The 22,146-nt window shown below is 42.6% G+C and overlaps 1 protein-coding gene across 1 annotated transcript; it reads left to right on the top strand.

The window, feature by feature from the left end:
• Window positions 1–9,339: 9,339 nt before the first annotated feature.
• LOC139638317 (ephrin type-A receptor 5-like) lies at window positions 9,340–21,158 on the top strand (the record flags this gene model as incomplete). Its single annotated transcript, XM_071512419.1, has 4 exons — window positions 9,340–9,391; window positions 11,244–11,308; window positions 20,402–20,636; window positions 20,727–21,158. Coding segments are annotated over exons 1-4 (784 nt in total), but the record flags the coding sequence as incomplete, so codon positions are not given.
• Window positions 21,159–22,146: the final 988 nt, after the last annotated feature.

Genomic DNA, 22,146 nt, shown 5'->3' with positions numbered 1-22,146 from the left:
TTCATATATTGGCTCCCAAAAAGTTGTGTAGTCTTTAATGTGTTAATTACCAGTAACCTGATCCCAGTGTTTTGCTACAAAAATGAAGTTCTTCTCCCAGTCCGCACATGAAAGCTAAGAAAGGTTTCATCCCCCAGGCAGTTCTTAAAAGATCCTAAGCCAAAGGTGGCACACTAAAGTAACAGTAAACTTTAACGTCCTCTCATTCCAAGGCAGCACATATAGCACAGGTAGTTAAGAGTTTAAAAATGGTTTATTAGAAAATCCACTAGCTCCATGGATCCAAGTGGACTCAAGTCAGAGGCATCCGGGCTGTTTGTACCCAGTGCGCACTGCGGTGCCTAATTACGGTACGCGCTCTTTACGCCCATAGACTGTTTACACGGCAATATGGTGGCGTTCACATGTGCATTTGTACTACATAAAAATTACTAGGTATGAATGTACTTTGTTGAGACCTGTGCATTGCTGGATGGCATGGATTGATAGAGGTCAGTGTGTGAAAATATCAGTCTGTTAAAAAAGTTGATACTAGCTGGAATTTTGACAGAGGCCAGGTAAACAAACTAGCAATCAGGTAAACTGCTTCAAAATGTTTCGAGACTCAGCAACCCACTGCAACTAGCCTAAACCTAGGTGGTTTCAGCAGAATTTGACAGATGCCAAATGTTCCATGATTGGCTTGTACACCAGGCAGTAGGCTAGAAGTCACACACATGGACAGGATCCTTGTTGCAGCCAGTGGACATTCACTTACCAGGAGATCAGTGATTTTACCTAAGTCAATGCATGAATTAAATTTTTTGTTTTGATCGTGATTTCCATTCATTGGTTTGAGATGCAAGCTAAAACAGACAGGCAACTCTGAGTTGACTAAATGTCAAACGAAGGCTTAATCAGGTAGTTTCATCAAGAACAATCTCGGAACCCATCGTCTATTAGATTAGATAGTCGATTAGATAGTCGATTAGACTCTGGGGGCGACAGCCAATATTTTGGGGTTTCCGGTGTAGCCAGTGGACATCCGGGCCAAGACTTCCTCTTCCATGTGCCGGTCGTTGTTTACAGTCCGATAAGCAACTTGAGACACGAGAATGGAGTTGGAGTTGAGAGACGACGTCTCATATCCAGACATCTGTTTATAGAGATTAGCCGAAATGTCGTCTGGACCTAAAACACCTACAAAAAGTATCGATGTTTGTGTATTGTGTGCAGAAATGTTTGACTCGTCGCGTCTCAAGATGTCCGCTGGGCTGTAGTTACTTTACTAAGTTTGTCTTTATTAAAAGCAAAGATGTGGACTTGAGTCATTGTGACTTGGACTCGAGTCGACTGGACTAAAAAAAACTTGGACTTAAAGACTTGTGACTTGACTTGAGACATGATGACTCGAATGACTTGTTTGTGTTCATTGTATGTTTTCAGTTTAAATATTAAATATAACATATTAAAATGTTCAACGTTGTCAATGTTCACATTACAAGTGTCTGTAGTGTGTAACGTTACCCGGTATGCGAGCGCACGCTGGGAATGGCATTGTCATGATTGGATGACGACCCTGTCAGTCAAGCTCCTCGCTACCTGACGTTTTTTTCAGCGAGAAGCACTCATTAGTCATTACACCCTCCCATTCTAGACTATTTCGTATTTCTGGTGGTTACACACACACACAGTATGATCAGATCTTTATACGGTCTATGGATCAGATCAGATCATCATCACTTTCGGATTCAAAAATTTCACATGTGAAGGAAAAAGGCGAACTGCTGAATGCAAGACCTGCTCATCAAAGATTTCTGACAGCCAGACTACAACATCAAACTTTGTTCGTCATTTGAAGACTCATTCGGATCGGTAAGTGCCTGTGAGGGCTGATGTTAGCTAACGTTAGCCACATACGGTCTGTTCTCTGACAACTCCGTAGCTTGCTAACGTAAAAAAAAAAAAAGTGACTTGACATGGGACTTGACTTGCCTTAACTAAGGACTTGACGCGACTTGACATAACCTGTGACTTGCCTTGACTTGCCCAAGAAAAAATGACTTGGGACTTGCTTGAGACTTGGACCAAATGACTTGAGTCAATTGTCTGATTAAAAGTAACTCAGTCGAGTGCTTTCAAGTTACCTGCTTAAAAACATAACAACTTTTATGTCTTCTGGTGGTCTTCTGGTTTCACTAGTAGGCTATAGAAATCATCACAGAGTACGCTGCTGTTATCTACTTATCTGTTATCTACTTAACAAGCAGCTTTCATTTATTCGGGGTCTGATCGTCTTTATGGTAAACTAGTATGATCACAGAGGCAGCCTTGATTAAATCATGTCTGGTCTAAAAAATAAACAGCGAATAGCACTCACAACACACTGGCAAGTGCTTTCAGTTCTCAGATGTACAGGTAACAATAATGTTCTTGCCCTTTTCTTCCATCAGTTCAAAGTAATGCAAATATTCCCAGGTTGTGAAGTTGATTGTTGTGTCCGTTCTGAAAGCGAGTCGGAGCCTACAGACTCCATCGCCTCCAACCAGCTGCTGCAGTCTGCTTTTAATAACGCCATGTAACAAAATATATTTTCTTGATTGCACTAATTGAAAATGTAACCATTTGAAGGGAAAATAATAATAATACAGTTTGTAAACCAGTCTGCAGAATAGCCTAATGTACCTACATGTTATGTAAGTGCTTTTGCAATGTTATTTTTCACTCTGGTCTTTATCCAGGTCTAGATAAATAGCATAAATTGTCTCCTCAGTGTATGTTTTATTCTACAGTCTATTACCAAAGTACAGTCTTCCAGAGCTGTTGATTACTGTTTAATCTGAGCTCAGAGAATTAATTGACGATCATAAATCACTGTACTATAAACTGCCCTTTATGTACATAGTCTACTTTCTTTTGTGTGCCTTGCTCTCTCCTCTAGAACTGAAAGTGGGGTCATATGGTCCCTGTACCATGTGTATAAAACAGTTTGTACTTGCTTACTGGTGAGATTTCACTTAAGCAAATTCTTGTGCAGTTATTATACTTGGTAATAATGTGTTTCTCATTCATTGGCCCACTCTAAGTATCACTGTGACCCTGGACAGAACTTCATATTGCAGGTCCTCCCACTTATGACTTAAAGCAATATTCCACTTAGTTTTAACATGGGAGTTATTCGGCACTTGACTACCATGAAAATCAGAATATAAACTACTCACCAAGGTCAGAAGCAGCTGGACGAGTTTACTTCCCATTCATTTAAATGAGCCACGAAAACAGACTGAAAACTGACATTGAACACGTTGGTGAGCAGATTCAACTACACATCCTCTTTTTACGACAACAAAGCATCCGGGGTCCGTTCTCATTTTGCATTTCTGTCCTTGGCTTACACTAAAATTAGTATTTAAAACTAAAAGTAGATCCGGTCTCTCAAACAGGAACTATCTCTCCTAAATGGTATCCCTCCGCGATATTCTCGTCTATCAATAAACTGAAGTTACCTGCATCAACTGTATGAAATTAATATGTATCATTCTGTATCGGCCCCATTGACTGCTTTAGTCTCTCTCACACACACACATGCACACACACACCACCACCAATTCATTTACACAGCAGCAACTGCCTAATGGCCGGTGTCGGGCAGGCTTGGCACGGTCCGACACCACAGCAGGTCGTGTGTGGTGCTTATGGGAATTGGGAACGTGCAAATGGTTTGGTTCATTCCCCTTGAACAATCCTGGACATCAGCTCTCACTGGCTATGGCTGCATGCATAATATTTTACCATACCAAATGAATTCCCACCAGTTGAAGAGTCCAAATGGACTGTTTACATGAAAAGTAAATAAAGTGATCTGATCAGGTGTGTGTTTACGTGTACCGAAGCATGAAATCAGAATAATGAATGTTGAGAAGAATGTTTCAGATTTTCGCTTAGTGTAAGTCAGTTTTCTCCAACCATTTTCCCATATAGAGTCATGTGTATGCAGGTTTTCATTCCAACCAAACACTACAGCAGCTGATTTAGCTGAAAATTCAGTGAAATCATGATAGATCACATGATTGGACGCCACTGCTCCAAGTGGACAAATAAAGAATATTATGTTTTCCATTTAGAGACAGTAGTCGGTTTAAAGGCACAATATGAAACTTTTCGCCTTGAGGCAATAAGTGTGTTGTTAATCCGATCCTCTTCCCCCTCACCTGGTCAGATTCACACCCAGACTTCACACCTTGGTGAGCTGTCTACTTTGAAATGTCATCTAGCCCGAGGCTGAGGTGACCAGCATCCATAAAGCCAACACAGGCGTTGAGGAAGCAGGTGGTGAGTGCAGCCAGTCAGAAATAAAAAAAAACCCAAAACAAAACAACAACCCACAGTAATGTTCTCAGTGTTTCTGAAAGTTTCACTTTAATCATCTAGATCAGTGATGCTCAACATTTTTAACATCCTGCTTTAAGTAATTAGAATTGTGCCTCTGGCTTAAATTTGCCTTTGTATTTTTTATTGTATCATTTTATTGTCTGTGATCACTTTGAGCTGCATCCTATGCATGAAAAGCGCTGTACAAATAAAGTTATTATTTTTGTTTGTCACTGTTTCTATAAAGCACTTTGGAACAAGTTTGTGCAAATTTGGTTTTTATATAAAGTTGACTTAACTTCACTTTGCTGTGTTTTCTCTTCTTACTGCTTTCCTCCATACAGGAAAGCAATATAGAGGATGGTGTAAGGTATTACTGCTCCCAGGAAGTAATAGGAAGTAGGAAGATGAAGTGATTGAGCATTACTTTTTAAAGAAACAAACCCAACACTGTTCATCGCACATGTAGTTATGTCGCCACACTCACATGCAAAAAAAGGCAAAATAGTGTAATTTCCCCAGGGAGAAATACACTACCAGTCAAAAGTTTGGACCCACCAGATTGAATGTTCTGTGTTTTTCATTCTCTTAAAGCCATTTTGATCTAAAGGCTTCTACTTAAATGCTTGAAATGTGTTTCTTAGACAAATATAAATAGTGAAGTTGTATGAATTTCTACTTTCTACTTTAAATAATCTAAAATATAAGATAGTTTTGACACTTTTTGTGGTCACTGCATAATTCCATTTGTGTCATTTTATAGTTGTGATGGATTGTACTATTATTCTAAAATGTGAAAAACAGTAAAAATAAAGAAAAATGCGTGTATCCAAACTTTTGAATGGTAGTGTACATAAAGTAATGACATTGATTTTGAAATTGCCAACGAGTAAAGAGTAATGCATTACTTTTATTTATTTATTTATTTATCTGTTTATTTATTCATTTATTTATTTTTGGAGAAACGAGTCCAACAGCGAGGTGCACCTGTGGAGGGTCTGTCTGATTGGAGAGTGCGGGTGCTTCACTCCGCCCCCCTGCGCCCTGCCCGCCTCTCCAAACCCGGAGCGCACAGCTCTACCTTCCCCTACCCGCCGCATAAAATGAGCTACCATCTCTCTGACCGGACACATAACGATACAGATGATTTCTTTACCGTGCCCCGCTTTGTGCTGACCGTAACTGCTGTTATTTAGGCAATATCCCCCCCTTTACCGATTGTGATTTTTTGGATGCGCCATGCAATCTCGTCGGTGGAGTTGTTGTATTCGGTTGGTGGCATGGACGTGGGTTTGGAGTCTGGCAGTGCTCGGAGCGTGGTGCATCCCCGCAAATCAAGGTAAAACACGTACACAGACACAGACGGGTTAATGACAGCGCTGTCAGGTACAAGACTGGGATTTGACACTGACGAGTCTGACCGGTTAAAAGTCCGTTTTCACCTCAGGTTCCCCCCCACCGTCCGTCGGTGATGCCGCCGGTTTGGCTCCGGTTCCGACGCCGTTTGACAGAGACAGAGGTCGCCGATAAGATTCAGCTGAGCAGATAATGTTTATGACAGCTGTGTCCCATACGTCTATTACGACTGTTTGCTCAAAAACGGTACAAACTGTAATAAAAAAGGACCTTTGATCAGAACATGCCCGTTCCCAGATAACCAGTCCGCTGCGCAGACAGACGCAGAGTGCGCTGCAAAAAACACTGTAATCTTCAGATGTTCCTATAGTGTGTCTGGTAGTCAGCAGTGAGTTTATAGTGGCCTTATTGTACTTCATGGTATTCTTTATCCAATATGGTGCCACTGTAACATTCATATCTGCTCCTATATTGACTTATAGCTTGTCTGCGGTATAGTGAGTTTATTATGATAGTTTGTTTTTTCATCTCTATTATAGGGACTTATAGGTTTTGCTGTGATATTTCCGATATATTTTCATTATTTTAAGATCAGGCTAGTCTAGCTCTCTTTCTTTATGGATGTGGATTGGATCCAATAAACTCTGGACCTCATTAACGCGCCTGCCAGTCAACGAGTTATGATAGTAATTGCTTATAATTAATAATAATATTTTTTGTCAGAAATTAACAGTTTCAACCGGAACCAATTAGGCCCATAAATTGGTGCTATTATTTTTTAATATGCCAGTTCAACGGTTTGCTAACTTCTAACTAATCAAGTTTCACTTTAATTGAATAATATTAGGACACATTAGGATTTGGTTTCCTGACAACTGCCGAATGTGGACATTTGTAATTTACTAATTAAAGAACTCAAGAATAAGAATAGCCCACCTGTCAAAAACAAAAAGGGGAAAAAAACGCTTAGGATGAAACTGTGTGTCGGTGAAAGATCATCTGGTTCCCACGCTATTGTCCCCGGACTGGACACAATTTTAATAGCTTGAAATGAAAGCCATTGTCTAGAGCTATTAGACAGCGTGATCCGGGGAAAGAGAGCATTCGTCTTTCTGTGGTTATTCTTCACATGGCAGATTTATTTGGTCAGTGTTTAGATTTACTGCTCCACACCAGCAACACCAACACCACGTCAAAAAAAAATAAATAAATAAATAAATAGTGGTTCCCAAAGTGTGGTCCTGGGACACTCGGGAGTGCTTGATGGGGTTGCACGGGATCCTTTAGAAATATAAGAAATAGTTTAATTTCACCAGTGTGTTTGAAATGTTGCAAAGTTAAGAGATGGTTGAATTGATCTGCTTTGCATAGCCAACCAGTCTTCTGGATGTAATCATATGGTTACACAAACTGTCTCCTTAAATGGGGGTCTGTGGGGCAAAATCTTATTGGTCTGCATGGAGACGTCTTTGGTCCAAGTTCAACGTAATACAGCAAAGTCCATGAACAATTCACAAAAAATCAATTGAGAGAAGTGTTCCACTATTGGCCTGTCTGAATCAATAACTCCTGCAGTTTGTTTTCTTTAGGACCGAGACTATAAGACCTGCAGTGAGAATAAACGCACTTGAACTCCCATTGAAACTGTACAAACAGCCTTGCTAGTGCCAAGCTCAAACTCACTGACTCACAATGCACCTTTTCCACATAGCTGACTGCTATGTGGAAAAGGTGCATTGTGAGTCAGTGAGTCAATGGCAGGCTGGATCACAAGGCAGTGATGTCTGTGTTTTGACTCCTGTGCAGATGAATGGGGAGCCACACATGCACACACACACACACACACACACACATACACACATACACACGCTCACTTCTCTCGCATCTTAAAATTAGTCATGCGTTTGTTTTCTCTTGTTTTCTTATGTATTTATCTCCTCTGTTTCTCTGTAACAGCACTTTGTGGCAAACCAGTTTTTCGTTAAACACACTTTCTACACAAATGTGATTCGAAAAGCTGCTAACTTTTACGTTACAAAACACCTAAAATGGAATGTATTTACCCTCATCATCCTTTTAAGAAGCGTTTGCCAGAGGCTGCCATGTAAGAAGAGTTTCAGATTAAATTTGGCATGTATTTGCATTGCAATAGATATTCATACCATTACATGCATAATTGCAGAGGAGAGAGAAACCCGTGATTAACATGGTCCTTATTCAATATTCTGTCATTGGGCTAATTTATGATAATTGAAAGAGAGTAAAAGTAAACAATTGTTCAGTTTGCTTGGGACACCCTGAAGGAATGGTGGGGGACTTCCGCCTCGACATTTCATCACTCTTTCTGTTTGTATGAGAGAGAACGTCATATAACTGCATGCTGAAGTTTTGGAGTTAAAGCAATGTTCCACTTAGTTTTAACATGGGGGTTATTCGGCACTTGACTGCCATGAAAACCAGAATATAAACTACTCACCAAGATCAGATGCAGCTGGTCGAGTTTGTAGCCTTTAGATTTTGACTTCCCATTCATTTGAATGAGGCAAGAAAATAGACTGAAAACTGACATTGAACACGTTGGTGAACAGATTCAACAACAGATCCTGCTGCTGTGATTCTCAGCTGACTGTTGGTCCAACGTTTTTGAACAGACTTTCGCCAAATAGCATTATTATTGATAGAAGAGTTTGTTTGTTGTCTTACAAGCAGGATCTGTGAGTATTTTGTTTGTGTTTGTATTCTGGTTTTCATGGCAGTTGAGTGCCGAAAAACCCCCATGTTACAACCAAGTAGAATATTGCTTTAAATGTGTCTCATAGCTATACTTGCCTCATTCAACATGAATGAGGACTTTTGTCAAATATTTGAAGTCTACTCTTCATTTATGCACACACCAAGCAGGAATTATGCCAGTGAAAGTTTAACTTTTCCCACTGCTCGCCTCCTCCCCTGATGGTGACTAATGGAAGGAATAACTGGCGAACCAAGAAAAACCCAGATGACTCTTTTATTGTATTAACATTTTTCTAGCAGTGGGGACAGTCATCCTGCAGTGGGGTTCCACCGCTGATGAACGATGGCACGGGAAACACTGTGCCAGGTTGACTAATTTGCTGCCCTCAAGCTAATCAATTCTCATTTTAATTGATCAATTTGTGGGCATCGGCTTCTCGATGCAGTGCCAAATGCCTCACGTCTGTATTAGGGATTGTTATTGTATTCCATTAATAACAATATCTGTCTAATGGGGGATGATTTGAGGTGTTCGCGTCGACACACAAGGGGGGTTTAAAACCTGCCACTTTGCTTTTTCCCTGTAATTTTGTTGTACAAATGAGGATGGTGAATTTACTGCATTTGGATGAATTATAATGAGCGTTGGAAAGAAGTGTGTGTGTGTGTGTGTGTGTGTGTGTGTGTAAGAGGGAGAGAGAGATAGAGAGAGAGAGAAGGCAGGCCATTAAATCCAGAGGAATCCAAGCTAAAACAGAGATGCCACAATAATCAACATGAGGTACAGACAGTTGGAGAAAGAGAGACTAGAAGAGAGGCAGAGGTCTTTAGGAAAAGTTATGTGTTATAGACTTTAACCATTTGTTTCAATAGTGGGGAATAGAAAGTGTTGCAGACAAAATGGTATTAAGGATCATCGAGGCCAAGTTGGCTCTCCAACCCATGGTTACTTGTGAGGATTGTCCAGTATGTGCGATTGAAAAATCAACTTGTGCCTCTCGCACCATTCAATTGTCATTTCAAGTTTAACTTCAGCGGTAATTCCCCAAGCTGAAAATCCACTTAATCCTCAACATATTCAAAAATACTCTGAGTATCCTTGAAGTAATGTCGCTACAAGACTTTTAAATCACTTTTTCCAGGAACGCTGATGACTTTTAATAATAAGTATGTAGATCATTGTCACTGCTGAGCTCTAACTTGTTAGGTGGTTTGATCCTCAGAGAGGGGAGAGATAGAGAGAGAGAGAGGTAGAGAGAGAGGGAGAGAGGGGGAGAGAGAGCGAATGAAAGAGGTAACCTATCCCTTATGATCTAGTTCAGCATCACTTATCTCTTCTTTATGGCCTAATTAGATGTCTAATCGCCTCCTAAGGACATCTTTTATTATTCTCTGCAGAGCAGTGGAGACAGTAAGAGAAGAGTAGTGTGTGTGTGTGTGTGTGTGTGTGTGTGTGTTGGGGGTTTGCAGAGTGAGTGTGTCTCAGTTACTGAACTAGCTGTCCTGCTTCCTCCACCTTCCTCTCACTGCAGAAAGACTTTTTTTTTATGGTTGTCTATCCTTCTGTTGACATTGGGACAGAGTTGATATGTGGATAGACTATTTTATAACATGGCTTATCAATGTTCATGTCATGCTTGAAATACTGTACTCAACAGCTGGTACACTCAGGCATGAATATTATTTATGAGGTTCTGTGCAATTTGTGGATGACTAACCAAATGGCATACATGTTAGTTGGCTCATTAAAGCTGCATTATAAGCAACTTTACATGTTGGCAACTCCAAGAGGCAGCAAGAGGTAACGAGAGAGGAGAAGATCTAGCGTTGGTGAGTCCAGCTTTCTCTGGACGGAGTGCTCACTGCTGTTTAGGAGACAGTTTGGATTTCACTCTCAAGTCTGGATTCATCTCTTCCTGTGGAGGAGGAGAGACCAAACCTGACAGCAGAGCTTCATTTGGGAAAATAAGGAGAATTGATAGGGTCTCAATTAGTGGAGATGCGATGCTCCCCTCTGTTGAAGCCACACTTTGTGATTCGGGCTGAGATGATGAGAGTATTTTTATATCGCAGCAAAACTGTCACCGTTAATTCAACTCAATGTATTAAAATTAACACTGCCAGTGTTTTATATAAGTCCAATGAACACTTATTAACACTTGGAAATCTGCTGTGCATAAAAATCTTGCCTAGTGTAGCTTTAAAATGTGCCATAATAAATGCTATGAAAAATGCGGTAAACCCGGAGTCAAGTCTTTATGCAGACAGCTGGTTGTTTTTGTGAGATTCTAAATATGACAATATTTGTAATTTCAGCTGGAATAAATGTTGGCTTTGATTAGAGGCTGAGCAGTACTAAAATCAGAATAAGTTAATTTACTAAGTACAATGAATTTACAGGATTTTATGACACTGGTGCAGAAACTTAGCTCGACCACAGCAGGTCATGGGTCGACTTCTAGCTGGTTCCCACATGACGAGAGGAGCGATGTGAGATAATTGGAGACTGGGTTACAGACTGAGGGAGTCAATTTCTCATTTTCGGTTCTTGGCCAAAACACTATTTAACAATGCTGGTTTTATATAACTTAACTTAATTTTATGTTTGATTTTATGAAAATGAGATATTCATCTATAAATCTAATCTAAATGCCTACAAAATGTGACACAAAATTAATATAAATAGGCGTATAAGGATAGTCTTTCGTTGATGAAATGACACTACAGATTGGTCAGGAGACACTGAGTGATGATCTGCATATCATTATTTTTCTCCATTGACTCTGATTTGTTTGTTTTGACAGTGAACCTGCTGGACTCCCGCTCTGTGATGGGGGACCTGGGCTGGGTGGCGTACCCTAAGAATGGGGTGAGTATGACTATTGTAAAGCTCAGATCTGGGAAATTTAGCTGTATAACTAATGTTGTAAAAATCAGTATAAAACATGACCGCTATATTTAGCATTTCTGCTGTTGTGTAGAAACCTAATCCAAACTCTTTTTCTGACTTTTTCTTTATTTGCTTGATCTGGAAGTTGTCACAGTTCCCATGTATGTGTTGGAAAAAGATTCATGAACCTAAAGGCAATGACAACTATTTCCTGACAAGTTGCAAGTTGTCTTTTTGGATGCACATGGTTCCTGTTGTCCAGTACACTTAACATGTGATTACTTGATTTTTGTTAGTACACCTTTAATACACCTTTAGACTTGCAGACATGCCAAAGCTGTAAAGTTATAAAAACTGAATTTTCATTGCAGTGTTTCAAAAGTTTATCAGATTAAAGCCCCATATATTAATCAGCAGAGACAAAATTATCTGCAATTGAGGATTAAAACATCAATTATACATATTTTAAAAAGACACATTTTTAATTTTCTTTCTACCTATAAAGACCACAAGTGACAGGCTGCATTTTTAGGTGGTGCAGATTGACAGCAGCTCAACAGCAGGCAGCATGACCACTAGTTGCAAATCCCCATTGCCTCAAAAGTTGCCCTGTGTCTAGTTTTCTGTGTTCATGTAACAAGTACTAACCTGTGTCTACATCAAGAGTTAGCTTTTGAATTGATTGATCAGGAGAATATTCAACTCTGATCACGTCCTGCAGGAGATGAATGACACCTGTAACTCTGAAATAAGTTCCTCGACTGTTTTAAGAAACTGAGGAGATGCGGCTTCCACATTTTACACAGATGAATCTCTCTTCTCACTTGTTCTATCGAGGTCAAAGGTCATTTTCATTTCCAGGAACTCTCGGTTCATTATCAGGGTAAATTGAATTCATGAATAAGATATTGAAAGTCACCATGGAATATATTATTCTCAAGCCAGGAATTGAATTTCCATTTAAAGTATTCCCAGGGTGACGGCTAATTAGAGAATACGTTTCCAGAATATGGGAATAATAGTTATTTCATGATATCATATTGTGTATTTTTAACGAAAACTATCTTTTTTTTTTTTTAAATGTATTAATTTATTCTACAGTTTTTAACGCTCTCTCTCCTCATGAGACGTTCGCAGCCGATTCCACCGGCATTCCTGGGAAAAAGATTTCATTCCCCCCTCCCGCCCCCCGAGGGAACGATATCGCTCTGATTGGTTTAAACAGGAATTCATTTGCGGATTCATTTGATCCACATGGAAAATCTCCCCATATAGTCACAACTCCTGTTGGCAAATATGCAACTATGCACGCTGAACCGATAGTGCTGACCACAGCGTTTTCTCAGCTGTGGGTATTCTAATCACGGCCCATTCTCCGGCTGTATGCAGATGGGACAGATAGTGCTGACAGAAGCAGCCATATCCACAATCATATTAATGAAGACATGATTATAGTGTGTGGTTTATACAATGCAATTGCATAAAGGACTTCATTCAGGATGGACAGAGGGAGTGAAAACAAAAAAAGAGTTAGAAGCAAGATAATGACATCATCTCTCATTATCTGTTGTGTTATTCAATTAGAGCTTAATGTGACTTTAAAAATGTCTTTTTATATTTAACAAACATGTTGTCTGACAGTGAAAGAAAGGAAAAAAATATATATATTGCCCGTTCAGCATTTTAAATAACATAGAATACGCCGTTGTTGTCCATAATAATTCTTATCATGTTCAATATTCATAAGACAGTGCTACACAATCTGCAAAACCGGCGAGGAGCATACTCTGTGGACTTGTGCGTTCTCCACACACACACACGGGCACACACACATGGGCACACACACATGGGCACACACACACACACACACACACACACACACACACACACACGCACACACACTCACACTTGGCAGCAGCAGTCTTCCGTGGCTAAATAAGATGTTGAGGAAGCACAGAAGCTCTTTTTAGGATCATGTTCCAGATGGTTTGTTTCATCCCTCGTTTTCTCATCCTCCCCTCCCCCATCCCCCTCTTCTTCTCCTCTCATCCGTCATCCCTCTTCTGGCTCGACTCTCATCCCCGTTTCCCCCCTCCATCCTTCCCTGTCCCCAATCATTTGACTCCTTACCCACTTTTCTTTTTTTCTCTCTTCGTCCTGCTGCTGCTGCTTCTCTTTTAATCTCACCATCTCCTCTCCTCTCCTCTTCTGCTTTCCTCTCCCAAAGCTTCCACGGGCTTTGAAAAATCTTGAAACATGCATTTTAAGAAAAAAAAAAAAAAAATCGGAGTTGGAGATGGAGGGAAAATAAGGGCTTAAAAGCTTTTGAAAATTGATGGATGACCTTGAAAGTGTTTGGACACATCTGAAAGAACAGCATGGCACTAAATATCATTAACTGGCACTCAAGAGCAGCATATTGTACGATGAAATTAATGAGTATAAGACATAGATATTACGGTTAACTGCTTCACTTGTGTCTGTAAACCCTTCATCCCTCCTGTCTGCCCCTCTGCGGGCCTTTTTAAAAACCTTTAACTTTCTGAACTTCTGAGGTTTAGAATTGAGGCCTCTTCTCTAAGCCCCAATTCTCTCCTCTCTCTGTTCATTTTCTCTCTATCCTTCTCTCTCCATTGCACATCACACTCATTTTTCCTCTTTTTCTTATCCACATCTATCCCCGTTCACTTCTGGTACTGATAAAACTTGACTAGCTGTAAACCCAATCTTGGGAGACTTAACCCAGCGTGGCTCGCTAGCACACCAGTGCAACTTCACAACTACAGAGTTTGATATATTTCAATATGCACATCTCCCCCAAAAAAGTAGGACGTTCTGGTCGAAGGTTGCGGCCATTTTTGTTTGCACGGCATGGAATCTGTTTGATCTATGTGCATGTGTGCTCTTGTGTATATGTGAGGCAGAGAGGGAGACGGAGAGGGAGATAGAGAGGGAGACAGAGAGGGAGATGGAGACAGGGTCTGAGGCAGAGAGAGGGAGATGAAACAGTTTTATCAGAACACACTCCTGATAAAACTGTTTCATCAGAAAGAACAGCAGTAAAGCAATAATGGTGCCAGACGCAGGTCCATCTTTAGAAAACGTAAGCCCATGCTAGAGTGCTGGATTCTGTATTTTGCGAATGTCAGAGACTTTTATTCTGGTTACATACTGTGCAGCATGTAAACACACACACCATGCGTGTGAGTTTACATGTTGATTTAGCGCACATGTAAACACTTGCGGGGGAAACTTCAATCGGAATGATTTAATTCAGAAAGAAAACATACAGTATGTCTCATGTAACCACAGAGAGAGAGATAGAGACAGACACACAGAGAGAGTGAGACAAAGAGTGAGACAGAGATGGAGTGAGACAGAGAGAGAGAGTGAGACACAAGTGAGATAGAGAGAAACTGAGTGAGACAGAGAGACGAAGTGAGACAGAGAGAGACTGAGTGAGACAGTCTCTCTCTCTGTCTCACTCAGTCTCTCTCCGTCTCACTCAGTCTCTCTCTCCGTCTCACTCAGTCTCTCTCTGAGTGACACAGAGAGAGAGTGAGTGAGACGGAGAGAGAGACTGAGTGAGACGGAGAGACGAAGTGAGACAGAGAGAGACGGAGTGAGACAGAGAGAGACTGAGTGAGACTGAGTGAGACGGAGAGAGACGGAGAGAGACTGAGTGAGACGGAGAGAGAGACCGAGTGAGACGGAGAGAGAGACTGAGTGAGACGGAGAGATGGAGTAAGACAGGGACACAGAGAGAGAAAGTGAGACAGACAGAGAGTGAGAGAGACCGAGTGTGTGATGTTGTGAGACATAGAGATAGTGATAGACAGACAGAGAGAGAGAGAGAGAGAGATACAGAGACCCAGGAGAAACAGCATCCTCCCTGTGACCTCGACAGCACCTCTTCTCTGTCTCCTCCTGCTTTGAAGTGGAGGAGAGGAAAATCACCGCCGAAGGCAGAAAGAGAGAGAATATGGGAGCGAGGAGATGGAGGGAAAAGGACAGACGAGGCAGCGTGGAAGAAGGAGAGATAAATTGGAGGAAGAGACAAGAGAAAGCAGAGAGGTTTTGGCCTTTTGAAGAGCCCCGGCAGTGTAACCAGTTTGTTAGTTTATGTCCTCCTGACGTCCCATGGTGGGAGTCTGACAGCAGACAGGATGAGGAGAGAGAGAGAGAGAGAGAGAGAGAGAGAGAGAGAGAGAGAGAGAGAGAGAGAGAGAGAGAGAGAGAGAGACAGACAGAGAGAGAGAGAAATGGCTGCTGTTGTTCTAGATATATATATTAATACACCAATATTTTCAACCCATATTTGCCTACATTTTTGTATTGGCTTAATATCATTTTGTACATAACTGATAATATACATTACATTATGTAATTTAGCAGAGGCTTTTGTCCAAAGTGACTTACAATAAGAACATTTAGTCAAATTGTATATCACAGTCTTCATCAGCTAAGCCTTCAATAGAATAAAAAGGAACAATGGAAAGAAATCAGCCATCACAGTGCATTGCCAATAAAATATTTCCCTTTTCAAGGCTAAATTTGAGCGAGAGATACAATAAAATTACATGGTATTACAAAAGGTCTATATCGGCGCTTCAATTGGTCATTGCTTCGTCAATATAATTATTACTACTAGTTTTATTATTGGATACGAAAATCTGTAGAAAGTCTGAGAGGAGAGGATAAGCATGAGTGTGACAAGACAGGGATCAATAAAGGAGGATGAATAGTGGAGCGAGTGAGAAAATGAATGAATAAAAGGAACAAAACCATAATGAAAAGGAGAAAAAAGATGAAAAAAGAGATGTAGGGAGGGAAAGGAGGAGAGGAGGTGAAGTAAAAGGGATGGAGGAATTTTTTTGTGTGCCTGCCTATCGGGACTGTTTGGCCCTCAACCCCCCCTCCACAGTCATCTACTCTCTTCCATTAGCTCCTATTCACATTTGGAGGAGTGCTTGTTCACAGACTGGGCGGGCTGCAGATGATATGCCATTTGGTGGATGCTTTTATCTGCTGCTACCTTTTTTAAAGTATCATGAAGAAGAGATGGGGAGGGGAGGCTGGGAAGGGAGGCGGCATGAAAGGGATGGATCTGAAGGTATGGATTATTTCGTCGTCAACTCCATCTCTGTCTCATCTATCTCCATTAGCTCCCATCCATCCGGCCAATTCAAGGGCCATTCTGCTCCATTCTCATCTGGAAATTAGTCGGTATTCGGTCGCCCGACTCTTCAGGAGTTTGAAGAGTGTTTGCTAAGAGATTGGTTGCGCTGCAGATCATATGCTGTTTAGTGGATGCTTTTTTTTTTTTCCCTCACAGCGCCTTACAGTACCATGAAGAAGGGGACATGAGGGAAGAAGAGGTGGAGTAAAAAGGAGACAAGAGGGAGGAGGGAGATAAGAGAGCAGAGGAGATTAGCAGGCAGAAGTGTGACAGGAGGGAGGGAAGGAGGAGAGAAGTTTGAGAGCAGAAAGAGAGAGAGAGAGAGGAAATGAGGAGAGGAGAGTAAGAAATCGGGGACAAGGAAGAAGACGGGAAGTCAGGAGTTGAAAGAGGAAAGGGGGAAGGAAGAGGAGAGAGCAGAGAGGGAGAAGGAAAAGATGAGTGGCGGAAAGAAATGAGGAGAAAGAAGAGAACGGCGGGGACAGAGATGGATAAAAGAAGGAAGAATGACTGAGAAGGAAGAGAGAGGGTGAAAATATGACGAGAGAGAGAATCGGGGACAAGGAAGAAGACGGGAAGTCAGGAGTTGAAAGAGGAAAGGGGGAAGGAAGAGGAGAGAGCAGAGAGGGAGAAGGAAAGGATGAGCGGCGGAAAGAGATGAGGAGAAAGAAGAGAACGGCGGGGACAGAGATGGATAAAAGAAGGAAGAATGACTGAGAAGGAAGAGAGAGAGAGGGTGAAAATATGACGGGATAAGGAGAGAGAAAAGACATGGTGACACGTGGGAAAGGATGAGAGAGAGAGAGAGAGAGAGAAAGGATGAAATGACAAGGCAGAAGAATGAGCGGTTAGAGAGCATGAGAGGGAGGTGGAGAGAGAGCGAGAGAGAGAGGGAGAAAAAAAGAGGGGAAAATACTGCCGCGGTAGAAGGAGTGAGAAGGGCAGTTCTATTACAGTGCCATGACGGTCAGCGGTAATGGGCGGTAATGATATGTTGGAGACGGCTTTATAGACTTAGAGCCAGGAGGGCACTCAACACAGCCACAGGGGGTCTGCTGACAGACACAACACACACACACATGGGGACACACACACACACACACACACACACACACACAGTTTAAAAAGAAACATAAATACACACATCTGAACACACACTAATGAGGAGGCAGAAGGATGCTGATGCGGACCGGTCGGTGCATGGAGAGGAGAAGGGGAAGAGAAAACAGACAATGCAGAGGGTGAAAGAGAGGTTAGGGCCAGATGGGAGGGTGTGAAGGATTGTGGGTAAGGGATTTAAGTGGTCATGTGTGTGTATATACAGTATAGGGATGGGAGGATATGCTTATTTCACGTTACAGTTCGATACGCGATATGGGGTTCACGATGCAATACAAACCACGATACGGTTCAGTGTCAACAAAAGTCTGACTGTGCAGAATTATGTTTATTTCTGAGCTTATTTTTTTTAGCAGTGGCTTTGATTTCGATGGAGAGCTGGTGACATTTTTGTGATTCCTAGAGCAGAATCAAATGTAGCTAATATAGCGATTCATTTTTCTGCCCCGCGAATTGGCACATTTTTTGTATTACGATATATTGAATTTCGATATTGTCCCATCCCTACTGTTTAGCGCAGTGATTCTTAACCTTTTTCATATCAAGGACCCCTAATTTAGTCCACATTAGGGTCACAGACCCCCATTTGATGAGATTTTGTCTCTCAGACCCAAATCTGAGAATATTTGTATTGTTAGATATGATTTTGTCAAGAATCCCATAACTATCTGTATTGTAGGTGGAGAGATAACAGCAAAACTACGATCAAAATAGTCATTCTTCTACATTCTCTAATTGTGTTAACTGAAATAATGGTGAAGTTTAACAATTCATCAGTTTGCTGGGGACCCCCTGGAACCCCCTCAAGGACCCCTGGTGGTCCCCGGACCCCACATGGAGAACCACTGGTTTAGTGGATGCTTTTGTTTCCACTGTGTCTTACAATACATACATGGGTCCAGACATACATGGGTGGCCTCAGTGGGAATCAAACCTCTAACCTCGGAAGTGTTAGTGCCTTGCTCAACCCATGAAGTTATATAGGGAATTGAACCTCTGACCCTGGCAGTGTTAGTGCCTTGCTCAACCCATGGCAAGGACAAATGCCATGCTCTATACACCGAGCTACACCGGGTTGAATCCTAAAATGTTCTGTTCAACCTTTCTTTGTACCCTGGTGCTTCATACCATGTACAGCAGTCTTGCCTGGAAGAGTTTGGACCCCAGCTCACTTCAGTGCAGATGCATCTTTCTCTGCTGATTTCGGTTTGTTTACACCCGAACTGACAGACTCATTTTTATTCATAGGTCGATGCCTCTGTTATAAGAGTTGGCTCATGCGAGCCTCATGTCCTGTTTACATCAAACAGTATTAATGTAGCAGAGATGCAGAGTGGGAGGATGTACAATAGCTACAATGGCAACTGCTCTTTATACACTGGACCATTTGGTTCTAAGCAAAACTATTGAGGTCGTCAGTTCAGATCCCTGTGGGGCTACCCATAATGAAAATGAGTCTGCAGAGATGTGTGTGTGTGTGTGATTGCATGTGCGTCTGTGTGTGTGTGTTAAGCTGTGTAAAGCCCAGTGCAGGCTGGTGGATCTGTGTGATCTAACCAGTAAGAGGCTTAATGTCTGCTCTGGGACTGATTGGGCTGGGGTCTGGAAGAGAGACACTCACTCACACACACACACACACACACACACACCACACACACACATGCACGTGCACGCATAGGCATAAGCACACACGCTCAAATCCACAAAATATGCCCATGTACACACACACACACACACACACACACACACACACACACACACACACACACACACACCACACATAAATATACACTATGAGCATATCCACACTTTGACAATGCATGCATTCACTCACAGATAAATCAGAAATAGAACAATAACCAGAAAGAAAAAGAAAGGGTAAAGGCGAGAGGGATGAGAGAAAGCCAGGAAGAAAAAGACGGAGCGAGAACAAGAATGAAAGAAGAGAGAGAGGGAAAAGACGCAGACAAAGGCAGCAGGTTGTACACAGCCGCTACAGCGAGGATTGATTAATACGGGCTATTATGCTATAACACCAGATCATAGCCTGGTCCCTCTGGCCATATTACACTGACATGATGAAGGGCCTATATTAGCCATGGGAGAGTGCTAGTGATGCAGATAATAGCCACGTCCCAGGAGACCTGCAGAGGGAATTAATGCTGCTGTCTGACACACACACGCATGGATGCAGACACACACACACACACACACACACACACACACAGACATGGATGCAGACACACACACACACACACACAGGCATGGATGCAGACACAGACAGACACACACACACACACACAGGCATGGACGCTGACACAGTGATATTTACGTACATGCACACACAGGCACAGATGCAGACATGGATGCACACACACACACACACACACACACACACACACACACACGTAGAAGTGCACATTAATTCTCTCTTTTATTCTGCGGAGAACTCTATCCCCCTATTCACAGTAAATGCATACACCCGATAACACCATCTCTTTCTTTTTCTGTCTATTCCAGTAGGAGGGAATCAGGTGGAAGGGATGAGGATTATGCTCCTATCTATACCTTGCCACACACACACACACACTCACTACCCCTCTGTATAATTTCCTTGCCACTCTGTTAAGCCTTTCTAATAGGCATTGCTGTAGCTGATTCTTACTAGGATTCCATGGTTCTCACTTTCCTGTTATCAAAAGCCTCCTCTCTGATCCCATTTTGTTTCACTTTCTCTCTCCCTCCCTCTCTCTCCCTCTCTCTCTCGTCTCCAGTGGGAGGAGATAGGGGAAGTGGACGAGGACTACGCTCCCATCCACACCTACCAAGTGTGCCGGGTCATGGAGCAGAACCAGAACAACTGGCTCCACACCAACTGGATCCTGACCGAGGGGGCCCAGCGGGTCTTCATCGAGCTCAAGTTCACGCTGCGGGACTGCAACAGCCTGCCGGGCGGCGTCGGCACCTGCAAGGAGACCTTCAACATGTACTACTACGAGACGGACGGAGGCGAGGAGGAAGAGGAGGAGGAGGAGGAGGAGGGGGGGGAGGGAGACACGGGGGACGGGGAGATGAGGGACGGCGGCGGCGTGACGGAAGAGGAGGACCGGACGACGAAGGAGAGCCGGTACACGAAGATCGACACCATCGCCGCCGACGAGAGCTTCACGGAGCTGGACCTGGGAGACCGCGTGATGAAGCTCAACACCGAGGTCCGCGACTTGGGCCCCCTGACGCGGAAGGGCTTCTACCTGGCGTTCCAGGACCTGGGCGCGTGCATCGCCCTGGTGTCGGTGCGCGTGTTCTACAAGCGCTGCCCCTTGCTGGTGAGGAGTCTGGCCGAGTTCCCCGACACCATCCCCGGCTCGGAGGCCTCGCAGCTGGTGGAGGTGGCGGGCCGCTGCGTCAACGGCTCCCTGGCCCTGCTCGAGCCTCCCAGGATGCACTGCAGCGCCGAGGGGGAGTGGCTGGTGCCCATCGGGAAGTGCGTGTGCCAGCCGGGGTTTGAGGAGGTCAACGGGTCCTGTCAAGGTGAGAGGGGAGGGGAAAGTGTGTGTGTGTGTGTGTGTGTGTGCGCGCGCGTGTGTGTGTGTGTGTGTGTGTGTGTGTGATTTCTACAAATTCTGCTGCAGCCATGTTGAGTTTATTGTAGTGTTTACTTTGTGTTTTCGGGTTTTTTTCCGTCTGTACGTCCGTCCGTCCGTCTGCGATATCTCAGGAACGCCTTGAGGGAATTTCTTCAAATTTGGCACAAACGTCCACTCGGACTCAAGGATGAACTGATTCGATTTTGGTGGTCAAAGGTCAAAGGTCAAGGTCACTGTGACCTCACAAAAGACGTTTTTGGCCGTAACTCATAGAATTCATACGCTAATTATGACAACATTTCACACAAATGTCTAATAGGATGAAATGATGAAGTGATGACATTTTATATCCAAAAGTTCAAAGGTCAGCTTCACTGTGACATCATAATGTTTTGCTTACCACTGTAGCTGAGAAAACGATCTTGGGTCATTCTACAAAAACGGTGGAAGTGCTGTCAATTACTTTTGCAGACACCAAAATCCTTTAAGTTGACCTAATAATCACATTAATTATATATGTTCAATAAATAAAGACTGTCCTTGCAATGATAAAACAAAGTTTATTGGCGGAGGCATACAACCACGAGGCGGTTATTTCTAGTTTGTCATTTTTGTGTGTTTTGTTTGTGTGCGCACATGTATGCGTGTTGCTTTTGGTTTGCAATCTTCACCATGTGTGTTTGTTTATATTGATATTTGTCCATGTACTTGTGTTAGTATTGTGTGCTTGAGTGTGTGCATGTATCTGGCATTATTTTTGTATGTTGTGTGTGTGTGTGTGTGTGTGTGTGTGTGTGTGTGTGTGTCCTAGCTGAGCGGAGGGTATTCCCCTGCGCCCCGGAGCACTTTGCTGCTCTTACACAGACGCTGTTCTGCTCCGACGTCGATCCAAAACATTCTCACCGCCGCACCATCGACTCTAGCTGCCGTGT

The sequence above is a fragment of the Centroberyx affinis genome, unplaced genomic scaffold (assembly GCF_046629955.1).
Source record: "Centroberyx affinis isolate AG114_WGS23_722 - 3 ecotype Tasmania unplaced genomic scaffold, CSIRO-AGI_Caff_v1 ptg006270l_1, whole genome shotgun sequence".
Lineage (NCBI taxonomy): Eukaryota > Metazoa > Chordata > Actinopteri > Beryciformes > Berycidae > Centroberyx > Centroberyx affinis.
This window is presented reverse-complemented; position numbering and strand designations above follow the sequence as displayed.